General features: G+C 37.3%; 1 protein-coding gene across 3 annotated transcripts in view; it reads right to left on the minus strand.

Moving 5' to 3' along the window:
• LOC139967432 (huntingtin-like) overlaps positions 1-15697 on the minus strand; it is a 53175-nt gene extending 37478 nt beyond the window's left edge. Inside the window, exons 1-17 of one of the 3 annotated variants that reach the window (XM_071971207.1) lie at positions 15427-15697; positions 12731-12808; positions 11775-11895; positions 10698-10757; positions 9482-9628; positions 8987-9058; positions 8296-8437; positions 7448-7629; positions 6273-6471; positions 5101-5550; positions 4332-4547; positions 3427-3591; positions 2875-2969; positions 2160-2299; positions 1562-1616; positions 853-953; positions 79-343 (exon numbers count right to left, since the gene is read on the minus strand). In XM_071971207.1, coding sequence (XP_071827308.1) covers positions 79-343; positions 853-953; positions 1562-1616; positions 2160-2299; positions 2875-2969; positions 3427-3591; positions 4332-4547; positions 5101-5550; positions 6273-6471; positions 7448-7629; positions 8296-8437; positions 8987-9058; positions 9482-9628; positions 10698-10757; positions 11775-11895; positions 12731-12808; positions 15427-15530 — 2592 coding nt within the window. In that variant the 5' untranslated portion in view covers positions 15531-15697. The remainder of the gene's footprint in view (positions 1-78; positions 344-852; positions 954-1561; positions 1617-2159; positions 2300-2874; positions 2970-3426; positions 3592-4331; positions 4548-5100; positions 5551-6272; positions 6472-7447; positions 7630-8295; positions 8438-8986; positions 9059-9481; positions 9629-10697; positions 10758-11774; positions 11896-12730; positions 12809-15426) is intronic. The other 2 variants (XM_071971206.1, XM_071971208.1) reach the window with 2 other exon arrangements.
• Between the last annotated feature and the right edge of the window lie 442 nt (positions 15698-16139).

Here is a 16139-nt window from a genome sequence, read left to right on the forward strand (position 1 = left end):
GCAAACTGGGAAAGGTAACACAAAAATGACTGGGGTGCTCTACCATCCCTTTCACGATCGTTGCCTGGTGCAACTCACCGTCAGAAATTTATCGCACTGCCCGTTCAGCCTCTGAAGTAGCATATTAATGATGCGCGAGAAGGCCCCCTCGAGTTCGGGCTCATCCGCCGCCTGGCCTTCTTGAAAGAGTGAGAGATCCTTCATGGTCACTGTGGGTAGCTGGCTGTAATTTGGTAAGTCCAAGATGATATCGCCGAGCCCTAGTCTGACCTCCTCCTTAGCGACAGCTGCTACAGAATCCGAGTGAACCACATCATCAGGAAAGTAAAGCTTTGGAATGATCCTGGACGATTAGAAATTAAACAAAAACAATTGAAAATAAGGAAAAAATTTGAATATAAGGAAAAAACAATTTAGATAACAATTCTTACCCAGACATGTCAACCCAAATATATATATATATATATATATATATATATTTTGATATCATATCTTATCTAGACTCCTGTTGAATAACAAAGACAGGGGTTGCCTTAAACCTTACATAGGCCTCATTCAATCTGTCATGGGCACAGTTGTGTACAGTACTGGAAAACTTTCTGCAGCTCACAATGTTTTCAAGAACCCTATTAGCGAGAGGAGCCTTATATCTTAATAAAAGGAATAACAAGCCTTAAATCATTTCGCATTTTGTTTTGTTTCATCAACAGATTATTTTGAATTATTGTCCATCTTTAATAATCTCTTCTGAAAAAGCCCAGAACATTTCTGAATCATAACCAACTGTGGAATTATCTCTGAGATTCCTAACGATTGTTCTTTTTGAATTTTCACTAAATGAAAACAACTAACTTGATGATAGTCTCGGCAGCTTTGGTCCTGACTCTGAGGTCATCACTGCCCAGGAGAGTCATCACCACGTCCTCTAACAGTGCTTCCTGAATCCTCTGAGACTAAAATGATAGAGACAGGACAATAATAAAAGTTTGAAAATAACATTACAAAATTTCAACATATAAATACTAATATTCCGCAAAGATGACAGAGATACACAATATGCAGCAAGAGGAACACTGCTGGAAAGCTGCATAGACTTAAAAATGTACCAACGTTACCAGAACTCCTGTGTTTTCTGGGTTGCATTGATTGAAATTGGGGTGTGATCCCTGCCCAACCCCCCCCCCCACAAAAAAGTGGTTATATAGAGAAAGCCACTGAGTAAGGACTGGATACCTCAGTTGGTAGAACAAATCTTTGGTCTGAATCCCCCATTCTAGCCAAAACACATTTTGCTCCATCAAAAAGTAAATGCAGTGCTTGACATAATGGCAATGGATAACTTAATAAAACTTATAGACCATACGGGACACCATGTCCTGTCAAGGTTGCACCTACATATATATATATATATATACAGGGCTGGTTCTTAATGAAAATTGGTTAGTTTGCCACTCAGACAACTTGGACTTTCCGTTTAAGATTAATTTCATATTTTTTCTTCAATATATAGTTTCTTTTTCATTTGTAAAGCAATAACAAAAAAATACAAAACAGCCCTTACCTTTACTAAATGGTTACTGTACAACTTTTCTTGCGTTTCGATGAAGTTCAAAAGTCTGAAAGAAAGACAAGATAAGATGATTGTTGGTTTCAAATGGCATACTGTTGAAATGTAATGCACATTCACGAAAATCACGAAATTATTCAACCGTTCATTCAAAACCGTTTAACCATGATGGGCAGACATATGTTTACAAAAGTTTAATAAACTATTCAACTGTCAAAATATACATTTCTCAGATCACCTCAAGTTGTGCTGATTCATTGCAAAACTAATTAATCTCTAATTGCTTAGATTGGTGGGCGGGGTACGTGTTGGGTTGGTGTGTGGGTGGATCTAAGTGTTACTTTTTTCTTGTCTTGTTCTCTCTGTTTCATATTTATGGGAGCGCTCTACTAGATAAGCCCCTTGGGTATATTGGAATGCTTCCTTTCACAATTTTCCTTGTTGTTTATATTTTGCAACTTATTTAACTTCTTTAATATGAAGCTGACATTTATAAGTATAATGGGAGTTGACCAACTGATAAATGTGTGCTTAAAAGAAAGCAAACTGAATACTAGAGGGAGAGGGTACACTTAAATTTGATTGGGCATACCTAAAATTAAGACCACCAATCACATCGAGTAGCTCTACTTGGAGGAGCCAATAGGAACTCTTGCCAACCTCCAGCAGGTCATAGGTCAACTGGGCCCCCAGGTAGTCGTAAGAACTCATGCAGAGGTCTGCAATACAGACCTGCAAGACAATGTAAAACATACAAATAAATATAAATAAATATAAACAAATGACAGAAAAGATGAACTCTGTTTCTAAATGCAGGGAAGTCTCCCTTTGTTTGATATTTATATGTTTTTCTCAAATTCAAGAAAGGTAACTTTGTAACAATCAACAGAATATCAGTTATTGAAGCCAAATTTTTTCCCCCAAACCTACTAATTGTTACTGAAATCGAGGTGCGAATTGATCATGATAGTGACCACCCTTTGAGAATTTTTCAACCTGATTGATGGTTATCAATATTTCTTTGCCCTGTAACTTCTAGTATTACAAACATCTGAAACCAAATTGTCCATGTCAAATTTTTTTTTGTACCTTTAAGGAATATTATTTAAATAATATTATAAAAATGAAACTTGACTACTCAAGATAACTGCCTATGTTGTTATGGGAGCTTAAGTTCAATGCAGCATCGAGACATATTGCAATGGACTGAGAAATCTGCTCGTGTCAACTTTCTCTGATATCAATAACGATAGAGCATGAAAACCAGGAAATCTGTTTGTTGATATTTCTGCCAGTTTCTCGCTCACCTTGACGGCCTGACAGGTGAAGCGTATCGTCATCGAAGACTCATCCTTGAGAGAATTCCGAAGCATCGTGACCAGCGTAGATAGATGGAAAGGTTCTGCGAGGACAGAGGGGAAAAGAATTGAAATATGAAAAATAAAGATCCTTATTAAAAATAAAGATCAAATCTATAAGTTAGAATAATCCATGTGGGTTCCATAAATAGGTAGTATAAAGTGAACTAACTTAAGAAAAACTGTCAACAAATTTTGGGACCAGCAAAGAAACTCATATTCAGCTAGAAAGATGTTATATGTATTTATTTTAGATCCTCCTGCAAGCAGGAATTCGCGAAGAAGCTTCATTGGCCTATCAAAGCCGCAAGCTGACTGAAGTCAGTCTCTTAGATTAGATTAGTTATAAGCTCCAAACTCCTTTCAAAACATCTTCTACAAGTTTGCTTTTATTGAGTTACTTACCAAATACTTCTATGCAATTTCAGACTTTTGGTAAAAGTAAATCTCTATCAAAAGAAAACATAACTTTGCAAAACTTTTTTCAAAAATTCAACAAACCTGACTCGGTCTGTTGAGCAGTATCCAACGACCAAGTATCAAACTGGCAGTGAGACTTCCTCAGGGCTGCGTGGATGAAGTGACCGATGATGATAGCCGTCTGTGACCGGAGCTGGTGGTCGCTGTGCTCGCAGTACAACAGAACATCCCTTACGTATTGATCGGCTGGAGACGGCAAAATCGGTAGCACAGAAATGAAAAAAAATTTAAAAATCAAAAACAGAGAAAATAATATACAAAGTCAAATACATGTCCAATCAAAGATTTAGACTTATATCAACGATATGCAGGGATTGTCATGACAATGTGTCCTTTCAAAATGTTTAATTATAGTGCAGTTTATTTCCTATCTTTTTTTATTTCATTGAAACTAGGCTAATATTCAGGAGAGAGCCATCATTTGACACCTTATATGAAAAACACCCCATGGTGCAAAATAACATTCATAATTTTTACACCATCGGCACCTCACATGCGAAACATCGTGGGTGACCCATTTTTAAATCCTGATTGCAGTGTCTTTCTGTGAGACACTATTTTTATACTTTTATGTAAAAACATAATTTTATATCTTTATACAATACACACCATTTGAGCCTTCTGTGTGAAACACCAACGGATTGTTATTGTAACAGCACCACAGGTAACTTACTGTCCATGTTAGGTTACCTACTGTTACCTAAATAAATAAAACATCGTTGGTACCTTACACATTAACACCATTGGAATTTTAAAGGTAACATCTTTGGTACCCTACTGTAAATTCCCTCACTTCCACCTCCCCCCCCCCCCCCTCCTCCCTCCCCAATTGATACCTTCACACTACTTAACACTTCCCATGTAAAAACACCTCACTTTTTCCCATTGGTAATTGAAATCCATAAGTACAAATTAATAGTACCCACCCTCTTTTCCCTTGATACTACTTTTGAACAATTGGATGAAGAACAGCTCTGGCACCATCCCAGCGATGTTACTGATGCAACTCATGGCCAGAGTTTTCACGCTGACCCTGACTCTCCGGTCTCGTATCAGGCAGCCCTTCTCACCCGTGAGGAGGAATGATGAAGTCAGCAGTCTCATCAGGTGTCTCAGTGGAATTTCCTCATCGGTGTAACAGCCTTCATGGTATAACAGATGTCAGGGTCAAAGGTCAAATTACATACAACATTGAACACAACAGAATCAACCAAAAATGGCCAATACACCATATTGAGAGATTTTTTGTGGCAAATATCAGGGTCATAGGTCAAAGTTCAATTGAATAATTAATATATGAGAATGGACAAATATAAAACAAGCGCTTTACACCACCATTATGAGTTTGCTTGTCACGAAAATCAGGGTCATAGGTCAAAGTTAAGTAGAATAATTTGAATGTCAAGAGGTGTAAGAGATATGTTATAAGGTATATTAAATGAAGATTACTAACGATGCCCCTCAAAGTTTCAAGAAAATATATCCAAGCATAACTAAAGATGCTTAAGTAAAAGATAACATGTGAGTACGTAAGGATGTTCAAAACCTTTTCTGAGGTCAAGTTCAGCACACCGAGTTATTTTTAAAAACTACTAAAACTCGTTTTTGGGTAGCAGGCAATGATGTTCATAAAATAAATCTTCCTTTTTTCCAATGATTCGACATTTACGTGGCACAAAATGAAAGCTAACTAACCAATGTCTCCCTCTAGTATTTCACCATCTTGGTTTGCCTCCTTTTCCTCCTTCTCGTCCACGTCTGCCTCTTCTTCCTTCTCTGGGCTTGCTTCCTCCTCCTCCTCACCATCCGTGACGCTCTTCCTCTCCTTCTCCATGTACGTCAGACCTTTGCTCACGTCGATCTCCTCCGAGTGACCGATCTCCTCCTCGGTACCGATGTTGACGTTGGAATATTCGTCGACCTCGTCCGCCGTGATGATCTCTCCTTGCTCCGACGACGACTCTCCCAGATCGCTCTCCAAGAGAGAATCTTGGTAGGACGAGAGAGTCGACGTGTCGGGCGTCTCCAAACCGACGTCGGACAGGTTAGCGGTGGAGGAGAGCTCGGACTTTGACGCCAGTGACGTGTTCAAGGACACCTGATCGTCGTCCAGACCAGAATCCAAGGAGAAAACTTGAGAAGTGTCTGTAGAAAAGCCCAAAACACAAAAAAACAATTGGAGAATTTCGATGTGAAAAGCTTACTCTTTTTCAAAGGGTTAGAATATGTGAAAGCTTACAACATAAATTGTCACAACTGTTACAGTAGCAAAAATTCAGAGAAGTGGGGGTTTGTATCCAATGTCATTGTTTTCAAATATGATTGGAATTTAAACCAATTACAACTTAATTTGTTAACATAATTTGAGGTGTCGAGGAATACTTTTACATTCTTTTACAAATTACAAGTAAACTAAAGAGCAATTGGTCGTGTTAGATATTGCTGATATAACTGTTTGCTTGAAGCAAATACACCTGAGCAGACACCTGTGAATGTTACAATAATAAAGACAACCTTTTTACCTCACTGGAAGTCCTACAGTGCCTTTCAATTCAAACTATCAACATTCAGCTAAGATCTACACCACTGTCATAACAGATGTACTTCAGCCTTTAGTTATAAAAATCGCCATTAGCTGTTTTAGAGTTTTGGAGGGCCTGACTTTTCGATAGTAGCAGGGTCTTCCTGTAGCCCACTCATTTTTCTCTTCTTGTCCTCACACTACCCAATGTCCTCTTTAATTCTACTCCAGTTAAGTAGTCCGTCCCACCAGTCTATTGAATCTGAACAATTTATTCACATTTAGCATTTCATCCTAAAATTCACCACGCTCTCATAAAAGATGGTAACCTTCTCAAATTTTTTACCTCCATCTTTGGACACATCTTGACTGTCGCTGGGAGATCCTTCCTGGTTGATACTTTTTTCTGGGATGGACCCAGGCGTGAGGAGAGTGGTCTTCAGGCTCGGGGGAGGGGTTCTCAACAGCTGCTGAAGTGTCTCCAGGGAAGCAGTCACCACATTATGGTCACTACTTTGTGCGCAGTGTAACGTGAATTCATAGATCTGTACAGGATGAAGAAGAAGATGAATAAGAAGAAGGATGAGGATGAGAATGAGTATGATGATGATGATGATGATGATGATGATGATGATGATGATGATGATGATGATGATGATGATGATGATGATGATGATGATGATGATGATGATGATGATGATGATGATGATGATGATGATGATGATGATGATGATGATGATGATGATGATGAGGAGGAGGAGGAGGAGGAGGAGGAGGAGGAGGAGGAGGAGGAGGAGGAGGAGGAGGAGGAGGAGGAGGAGAAGAAGAAGAAGAAGAAGAAGAATGACAAATAGGTGTTTATACTTGAAGCTTGACTCAAAGCTTTACTAGTTTATGTGAATATAATTGACAATAAATATTAATATCCATATTGATAGAAATTTCATACAAAACAACCAACAATGAAGTAATGCATTTACAAAAAGATGGGCAAGGAAAGGCAAAGTAGTATATTACGCTTTATCCCATCACATGCAACGCACACATATTTATGTCAACGATATCAAAATAATTGATGAAAGTTTGTTGACTGTATAACTGGTTACTATTTATGCACGTTTTTAAACTGCACAGTGGAGTAAGTAGGCGATAACCTATTGCCCGACATAATAATCCAGAACTTGACAAACTTTCACGCAAGCTGCGTGGTTTGTCGTCTAAGAGTGATACGTTAGCTCCCTCTGTTTCCTTGGGCCTTGATAGATAGCTTCATCTTATGTTTGGAAGGAAGTAATGGCATTGGCAATATTACTATAAAGTGAATAGGTATATTGCTGAGCTAAAGGTACCGAGTACAGCATAGTACACAGTAGCTGACAGTACGGTAGTTGTGACGAGACAGGTGAGGGATGATTGAATACTCATTTACTCAAAACAATCCCAGGTTAAAAATGAAATAAAAATCTTTTAACAAAAGTGACAAGGTTCTTTTGCTTTACAACAGTTTATACTTGGCTTTACCTGTACAAGTTGTTTTGTTGTTACTTCTGCCTTTTCCTCGGCTTTAACGACCCCTATGCTGCCCCTGAGGCCTTGATCTAGGTTACCCGTCTCGGTGAGGTATGGGAGTGCATTGCGAAGACACTGCAGTAACCCAAGGCACATATGTGAGCTGAGATTGGGGGTTACAGGCACACAAATCACTGCAGAGAACAACAAAAAATATCAAATACATATATTTATATATGCACACTAACCATTTTATGGAAGTAGCAAAATTACCTTAACATGCCAACAATACAAGCCTTGCATTTCAAACCAAACATAAAGAGTTATTATACGTGTAATAAATAACATTCTAATGGCAGATGCAGAAAGTTCTAGCCCAATTTGCATATATAAAATGAGGGCAGCATTTGTGATTGTCATAAACAGGCGACAAACCCTTAAACAATTGATTTCAGGAGAGTCAATGCTATTCATCACTGTATGAAATCAGATTTGGTTCTGTCCTTTGGATGGATTCAAAACAAGTTTGTTTACATTGCTGCACGACAGTCGTGATGAAGTGGGAGTGAATTCGACTTCCTCCATATCTGAGAACGGGGTCAGATGCTGAAGGGCACTCTCGTCTGTCAGATGGGGAATGTTCGGCAGTTGTTCTCAGAAGCAGGAATGGGTGTAACAATTACACACCCGCCTCATAGTTCTCTGACCACTCATCGAAAAGAAGAGAAGGCTCGAAATAAGACGACGCTCGTCCAAGACCATCACATGAACAAGGTTTCTAAAGAAGGTAATTCTGTTGGCTTTTTAAGCCCTTGGGGAAAGTTGCTAAACTAAAATTAAAATATAACTGAAACACTTACTGAGGAGAGTCTGAACCAGCATGGAGAAGTACGTAGATGTCTTACGACCGTGATGACAAATCAATACTAATATCTTAGCCGCGGATCTCCTGGTAGCTGCAGACGGACTCTTCAAATTCGGGTACAAGACTTTCATCAAGTTCTGTTAGATCAGACCAAAAAATTATAAAAAGTTAAAGTCACTGGACACAACATGTGATCAATTTTTCAAGTAAAAACCTTGCAAGTTGCTCAAACTGTAAAGTCATCCTTGTTATTCGTAACCTTAAGACTACCCAGCAGAAAATTCAGAGCTAGGAATGGCCTTGAGATTCACTCGAGGCATAAAAAGCTTTGACGAAATGACAAACGTGTGATCAATTTGACTTTCCGAAAGCTGCAAATGTCTAGAGAAGTCAAAACTCCCAAGAAAAAAGAAAATTCCGTCAATGTTTTTAATTCTGGTGTGACAACTCTAAACCCACTAGAATAATACACATCTTATTTTCCTGGTTATCTTATTTTAACACTGGTATCATTGCAAACCTGTCTATGCAACCACGATCCACAGGGGAAAAAAATCTCACCCAAAATGTATTCATTTAACCATACAACAAAAACAATATATATAAGTAATTATAATTATAGTATAATTTTTTTATACATTAATTAAAAAGTGATATTTGAACAAATGAAACGAAACTACACTTACTTTAACTTCCGTGTCAGTCAAAAATGATCCGAGCACCGGTAACACCTTCTCCGTGAAAGATGCAAGTGCTTCCTAAAAGAATAAAATCATAAATTTACAATAATTTACTGAAAATTAATCAAGAAAGAAAACCCCCCTAGAAACAAAAATATCAAAATGTTGCCATTGTGTTGCAAAAACAGACATAATAAAACAAAGCATAAAAAAAACTTGAAATGACCAGAATACCAAGAGCTTTTTTCTAATAATGGTCAACTTGAATTATTCTTAAGCCTATTGTGTTTTAAAGGTATGTTAATGGCTCCTTGTGCAGAAATAAAACAATTGGTTTCTTTGTTCTATGTTGGTTTAGGTAAAAAAAAATTTTAATTGTTATTACCTGTAAAATGTCTGACATAGATTTGTAAGATATCTCAAACTGAAAATACTGAATGATTTTATGACTGATATTACAATACGGTTACTTCCTCTCTTCATTAAATCACTCTAACAGACCTGAATTGCGTCCTCTTCGCGTCTCGATATCTTGGCAATGCACGGCAGCAGGTTGATGATGTACGGCCGACACTTCTGTGGTCTGATGAAGGACGCCACCTCTGCAAATCGCCAGAGTGCAGCACGCAGGCTCTTGGATGGTCCATTCTGTCGTGGATTAAGTAAAAATTTACAGAACACTGTCAAAGAAGTGCAACCCATTCTGATACGTCGTTTTAAATTCAAAGATGTGAAAGTTTTCAGCTTCAATATTAACTTGGCTGTAACAGATTGTAACGATACTTTCAAAATTTTAATTGTACAAGACTGTAAGCATAAAACAAGGAAAATTCACAGTCACACAAAGGAGAAAGCAAAACCATCATGTGATAATTAAATGTTAACACACCTTCTCAACTTAAACTACCAAAATGAACACCGACATCTGTTCTGCCTTTGGCATGAAACATTGCTCAAAAAGTTAAAATCTATTATGCCAAAAAAGTAATGGTAAGGTGGCCTTTAATAATGACAACTACAAATGTGTATGCACTTCAAAAAGTTTGCAAAAGGAAGTTTTTTAAAGATATGAGCAAACTGGGTGCAGGCTAGCAACCAACCAAGCAAACCACCAAACCAGTCAATGTAATTCTTAAGTTGGGTTGAACACAGGTATACAGTATACATGTTAATATAAACCGTTCAAGTTAGACAATAAATAGCCAGCCATTTCAATGTCTGACTGAAACATAAAGTTTATACACCAAATTTTGTTCACATATTTTTTTTTTACAAAACTAAGAATTAAGAAACTGCAGAGAGTACTTTCAGTGAAACAGACAAGCAGACTAACAGACAATGGCGAGACATAAATGCTAATGGAGGTGTCCCACTACAGAGCCCTAGTCGGACAAACAGTAGTTTCACCAGGCAAGCTCATAAACAGAGCGTGGATGATCTCGTTTCAGAAAATAATCCAAGTGCTGGAGAAATTGCCCAGTGGCAAATTAAAGCCTGATAGAAAGCTTCTTGTTGGGGGTAAGACCGGATTAAGTTTTTCACAGACTACGGCACCACTTCCCTTTAGGCGATATAATCGTGTCGGAGTAGAAGTATGCAAAACTCTAGAATTATAAGGATAAACAAACTAATGCAGCTACAGAATATGCCAAGAAAAAAAAATTGCCATTATAATAACTGAAAAAGGATTGCCATGGGCAAAAATCAAATTCCTTACCTTTTTAATTTCTTTGTACAATTCCAGTTGCGTCCTACTTAGACTGGTATCGAGAGATGCCTGCAAAGAAAAATGTTGTCTTTTACTGCTGAAATGCTTTACTAGAGAAAACTGATGCAGAAAATATGTTGAATAAAATGTGCACAAGAATAAAAAAGTCCATGCACATACACATATTGGGATTTTCATTACACTTGGTTTGTGAGGGGTTTATCATTATGACCAAGTTAAGCAATATGCATAAACATATGTAGATATCTCTCAAGTGATCTATATATGTGGCAATGTTTTCAGGTTTCATTATTATAGCAAATCTTTGAATTTAATCCACCATTAAGAAAGTCGAATGGATTATGTTGTCAGGTATCGTACCTTGTTTTCTGGGTATAATATATAATCACTCACCTTATAAAATGTTTTACATATACAGTGCTGTACCTTATGTTAACCTTACATTTTCAGGTGCCTTAATATATAACCTTATGTTTTCATGTACCTTTGATATCTTACCTTACAGTATGTTTTCACATATATTATGGTACCATACAGTTTCAAGCACCTTGTGTTACCCTTTACTCTGTGAATATGGCAGTTCCACTGCATTGTGCAAAACAGACATTAGGTACTGTACAGTACACATGAAAGTAAAAATGCTCCTAGCCAAAGACAATCAAACATGTAACTATGCAGGTTATACCTCCCACCCTATGTAAGCAGTAGCTAAACTAAGTTAACCTTTTCTTCACTTTTGAACCCCAAACTGCATTCTTGACTCTAAATTGACCTAACCTACCCGCAAGCCTATTCATGTATTATCCAATATCACTGGCACTACTAAACACAGCTACATATTTAGGTCCTCCTCTAAGCTCACACACTATATAGACGGTAGTAATTTATACTAAACGTTTTGCAATAGTACAGTTGATTATACGGTCCATAGAACTTATCTTTGACTCATATTTGAACAAAAATAACTTTGACTTGCAAGCTCCAAACAGTTTGTGATGCATGCGTCCCTCAGCTTGTGATCAAAAATAAGTTGGATGTAATTACTTCTGTTTGATTAATACCAACCTTTATGATCTTATTCAGACATTCCTCCGCTTTCAGCCTTATGTCAGAATTTTCGTCGTTACAGGCGACAAAAATCAGCTCAAATGAGATTGCCAAAAATTTTGGGAAATCAGCAACAGTCCTTGAAAATGAAATAAAGAGAAAAAAATATATAGATTTATATGAGGATAATAGTAGAAATATTAATTGTGGTTTTACATGATTGACCTAGTTTGCATAAAAATGGTTATTCACATCACATCCAACAATCCTTCCCATTTTGATCTCTGGTTACACGGTTACACGGTATTCAAGTCACTGTGGCTTCTGACTGGTGCCCACAGAGAAGAAATGGCTGTATAGGGAGCGTCACCAACTAAGGGCTGGATGGCTCAGTCGGTAGAGTGCTGGGCTTGTTACCCTGGAGGTCACTGGTTCCAATCCCATTTCTATCCATAAATTTCTTTGTTCTTTGCCATTGTCTTAAACTTTCCCAATCAGTTTCCCATTTTTATTTTCTTAAATATATTTTATTTCCTGTTAGACCTACTTACAACGCATGATACATAGCAACACATACTACAGCAAAGCGTGCTATGTATGGATGCTTACCACAGAAAACTACACTCAAGTATCAAAACCCACTCCTTATACAGATCTGAAGATAGGTCCGGACATGCTCCAGTCCTCAAGGGTCCGGATAGCTATTTCACTGTATAATTTGAGAGCCTGCTACGACAGGGTCGTTATTAGAGACATGAAGATGTAAGTTGGGGGAGGAGGGTAGGGGGAGGGGGATTGCAAGTTAACTTTGGGGTCAAAACCACTAGTGCATCTACCTTCTCCTTGCAGACACTGCTGAAAGCTATGCAAGTACTCCAGTGTAAAAATCTATGAATGTTTGTATCAACCGTTTGAAAGAAACGGCACTTTACTGAACTTAAGCTTTCATTCTAAACAGAGTACTTAGTACTTACTTGAAGTTAGAAGCACATATACCATCAGCGACAATCGACAGGTGCTGTATGTACTCCTTCTTAGAAAGCTGACTTTTCCTAGAAAAAAATAGAGAAGAAGGGAAATGAGGCATTTAATCCACTCATAGTTAAAAGTAGATACAGTACATATCTTTGCAGAGTACAAACTCTTTTGACTGTTGAATAAAATACAGTAGTCTGATGCAATGAGCAGTATGCTACAAAAGATATATTTAAATAGAAACATCTTAGTCTAAATTTAAGACAAGCAGAGACACTTGGGATCTCTAGAGAGACACTGTCTCTACCAGGACTTATTGCACAGAAATTACACCAAGTATTTATCTGACCTAGCCAGTTTTTGCATACAAGAATTGGGACTAAAGGTGTTCATCGTCGTTAGATCTACACAAGAACTTACCAGAGTACTAACGTACACTTAATCTGGCAAGAAGGGATCCAGACTCAAGGAAATTTTTTGAAATTTTGGTACTGTTCTGTAGCAGTTATTGGTCAACGAACATGGTTTGTGAAGCAAAGAACATTTCAAGCTGATATCATTAAAATGTAACATTTTGTTTTCAAATTGGCAAACAAAACTGACTCTTTGCAACAGCAAGCAACTGTTCATCTTTATGCGACTGTACAGTGTTTTAGTTGGAGCCTTCAAAAGTTGCCCTAAGCAATTAAAATTCACTAAGATGTGTTAGGATACACGTCATATCCAATATCGTATGATACACACTGCCTTACTATTGCTTGAGTGGCATATACTGTGTGTATCAAATCTCTGGACACTTTATGCAGCAGTACTTCAGATCCAACGTCTTGTGAGATTTTCATCATGTGCACTGATTAGCAGACACCAATAATGTAGCACCACAAATAGGCTTCTATAGTATGATACTACTGTACAGTATATATATGTATAAGGTGTAAAGAAGACTTACAGTACTTCAAATTTTAGTCATTATTGGATAACATCGTCCTCTCCCTAAAGAATATGTCATATGACATGGATAGAAATTTGAGGATGAATGAGCAGATGAAGAATTTTCTTTTCAATGAGCAGAACCACTATAGAAAAGTTAATACATGATGTGTATCATCTTACTGAGATACAATGCTTGTAGAATACAAGTGGGCATTCTCAAAATATAGAGCTCTCTCCAGTATATATATATGTCTTATAAAAGCTGATGTTCAGATGACAAGAATGATCCCAAAATGTAGAGCATGATTTTCGAATTTTGGACATCATTATTCAGAGCTGTGCATGATGAGCAAAATGCAAATGACTAGCTGCTAAGATCAGGTTCCTACTTCCACACAGTGAATTTATGATACATTGATTTTGATGTTTATTTTCTTAACAACAATTGGCAGAAATACTTTTGCAAGTGCCAGTACATAAATAGCAAGAATTTTCGAGAATTGGTTCATAATTATATCAAAACATCTATGAATAGTCTGCTCAGAGGAGCGAGCATTTTGAGTTTCATAGAAATTTCTAGCAATTTTTTGCAAATCAAATATCACTCAAAATAACATTACCATCGTTTGGTGTAAAGACACCCTGCTAGATTTGTTACCACTGAATAAAGTTTTAATTCGACTTCTAAAAGCATGAATTTGCCATCCGGACACTTTGCCTTATTTATTTGGTACTATTGTGTATTAAATTATCACACAACCATGGTTTGGTACTTTTTTTTTGCCATAACTTTGGACCATTTGCCATTATTCAAACAAGCAATTTTTGTTCAAGTTCATCCAGCAGACAAGTAGTTTCAGAATATTACAAACATCATGCATGATTCCTCAGAAAGTAGGAAGCATCATAGAATTTTGTCGTTGCAGAATATTTCATGAGCCTCGAAAAATAATATTTTGTTCCCAAGTAGTAAATTAATATTTTCCATTGATCGGATTGGCTTTTAGTCCGCAAATAGCTGTCTGAAATACATAGGTTGATTTCAAAGTGTAGTTTTTACTCTTGATTCAAGACATTTAGCATGATGATTTGCCACTTACTATTAACCCTCCAGACAAACTTATTTCAGGATAGCCTTGCCAACAGGCCCAGAAGAAAAAGGCCTTAGTCAAGGTTTGCCCAGTAACTTATAGGCCACTGCAAATGTCTGGTAAGCTATTCTGATACAACTGTTCAGACCATTGGCCTGGATCATGGTCAGGCTTTCCTCATGTATTTAGAAAACATAAATCAATAAAATTGCCCTAAAATTGATATTAGTACCTCACTTCTCAGGGTCTAAGTCAGGTATTGGTCCAACAACAGTAACCTTTTGAGTAAACACTGTGATCAATATTATATGTGTAAAAGTAAGTTGGTTTTACACATTCTATTACACAGGCTCTCTAGTGGATAAGCAGTTTGCTAACAGTTTTATTTTATTTTGATCAATATTATATGTATGATTAACAATAACACTACACAGTAACATAGCCTACTGCCGTACTGGCTAATTAATGCACATCAATTAACAGTGATTTTTCATACAGGCGTACAACGTGATCGGTCTCGGATGATAACAACTCAAGTACTCTGCATAAGGGCTCATTAAATTTGTAATTTATACTGGATTTATGGTTAGTTTATCACAAGTAGGCTACTGCCAAACGTTAGGATCAGCATAGACCAATATTTTGTCTTAACTATGGTAGCCTATACTCACTTAGAATCCACAGTATCGCTCGAAGAGCCTTGCTGGTGACTTTTCAGAGCCTCGAAAGCTCTTGCCAGCTTCTCCATATTCGACATACTGACTGGCTTATTCATAGTTGGCTGCCTGTCAATGTAAGTGGTTCATATTCAACTTCGAATAAGTGACCGATTAAGCTACAACTGGTACAAGGGTTTCTGTTCTGTAGCTATTCATGTGGTGTTTACTTGAATAGAAAGGGTGTTGACATACGTACGTACGTGTATGTAGGCTGCATACTTATACATGGTGTGTGTAGGCTACAATATGCACAGAACTTCGCTATTTAGACGACGTACAGTACACATGGAAATTACCTTCTGGAGAGGTGTGAAATTGAAACACCGGGTTGAATATGAAGTTGAAATATGAGTTCACTTCATATTTGTTTAGAGAGGGCGCTATTTATAAATGGTGAGAGTGGGAAAGGGGGCGGGGGGGGGGAGAAGAAAGGAGATCAGAAGCCATGTCTAGCTTCTCAAAGTGACGAAATTTGGACTTTTGTATCTCAAAAGTTGGACTCTCTTCTCAAACATGTTTCAATTGTTGTCCAAAAATTATGACTACTTTATCAAAAGATTTCAACCGTGCTTTAATTTGAAATATATTTTGACCTTTATTTATAAAGAAATCTCAATACAGAAAGTCCTGGCAGTATTATGGAGTCGAGTGTAAACAAAACCAAC

Source organism: Apostichopus japonicus, chromosome 5, assembly GCF_037975245.1.
Source record: "Apostichopus japonicus isolate 1M-3 chromosome 5, ASM3797524v1, whole genome shotgun sequence".
Classification (NCBI taxonomy): domain Eukaryota; kingdom Metazoa; phylum Echinodermata; class Holothuroidea; order Aspidochirotida; family Stichopodidae; genus Apostichopus; species Apostichopus japonicus.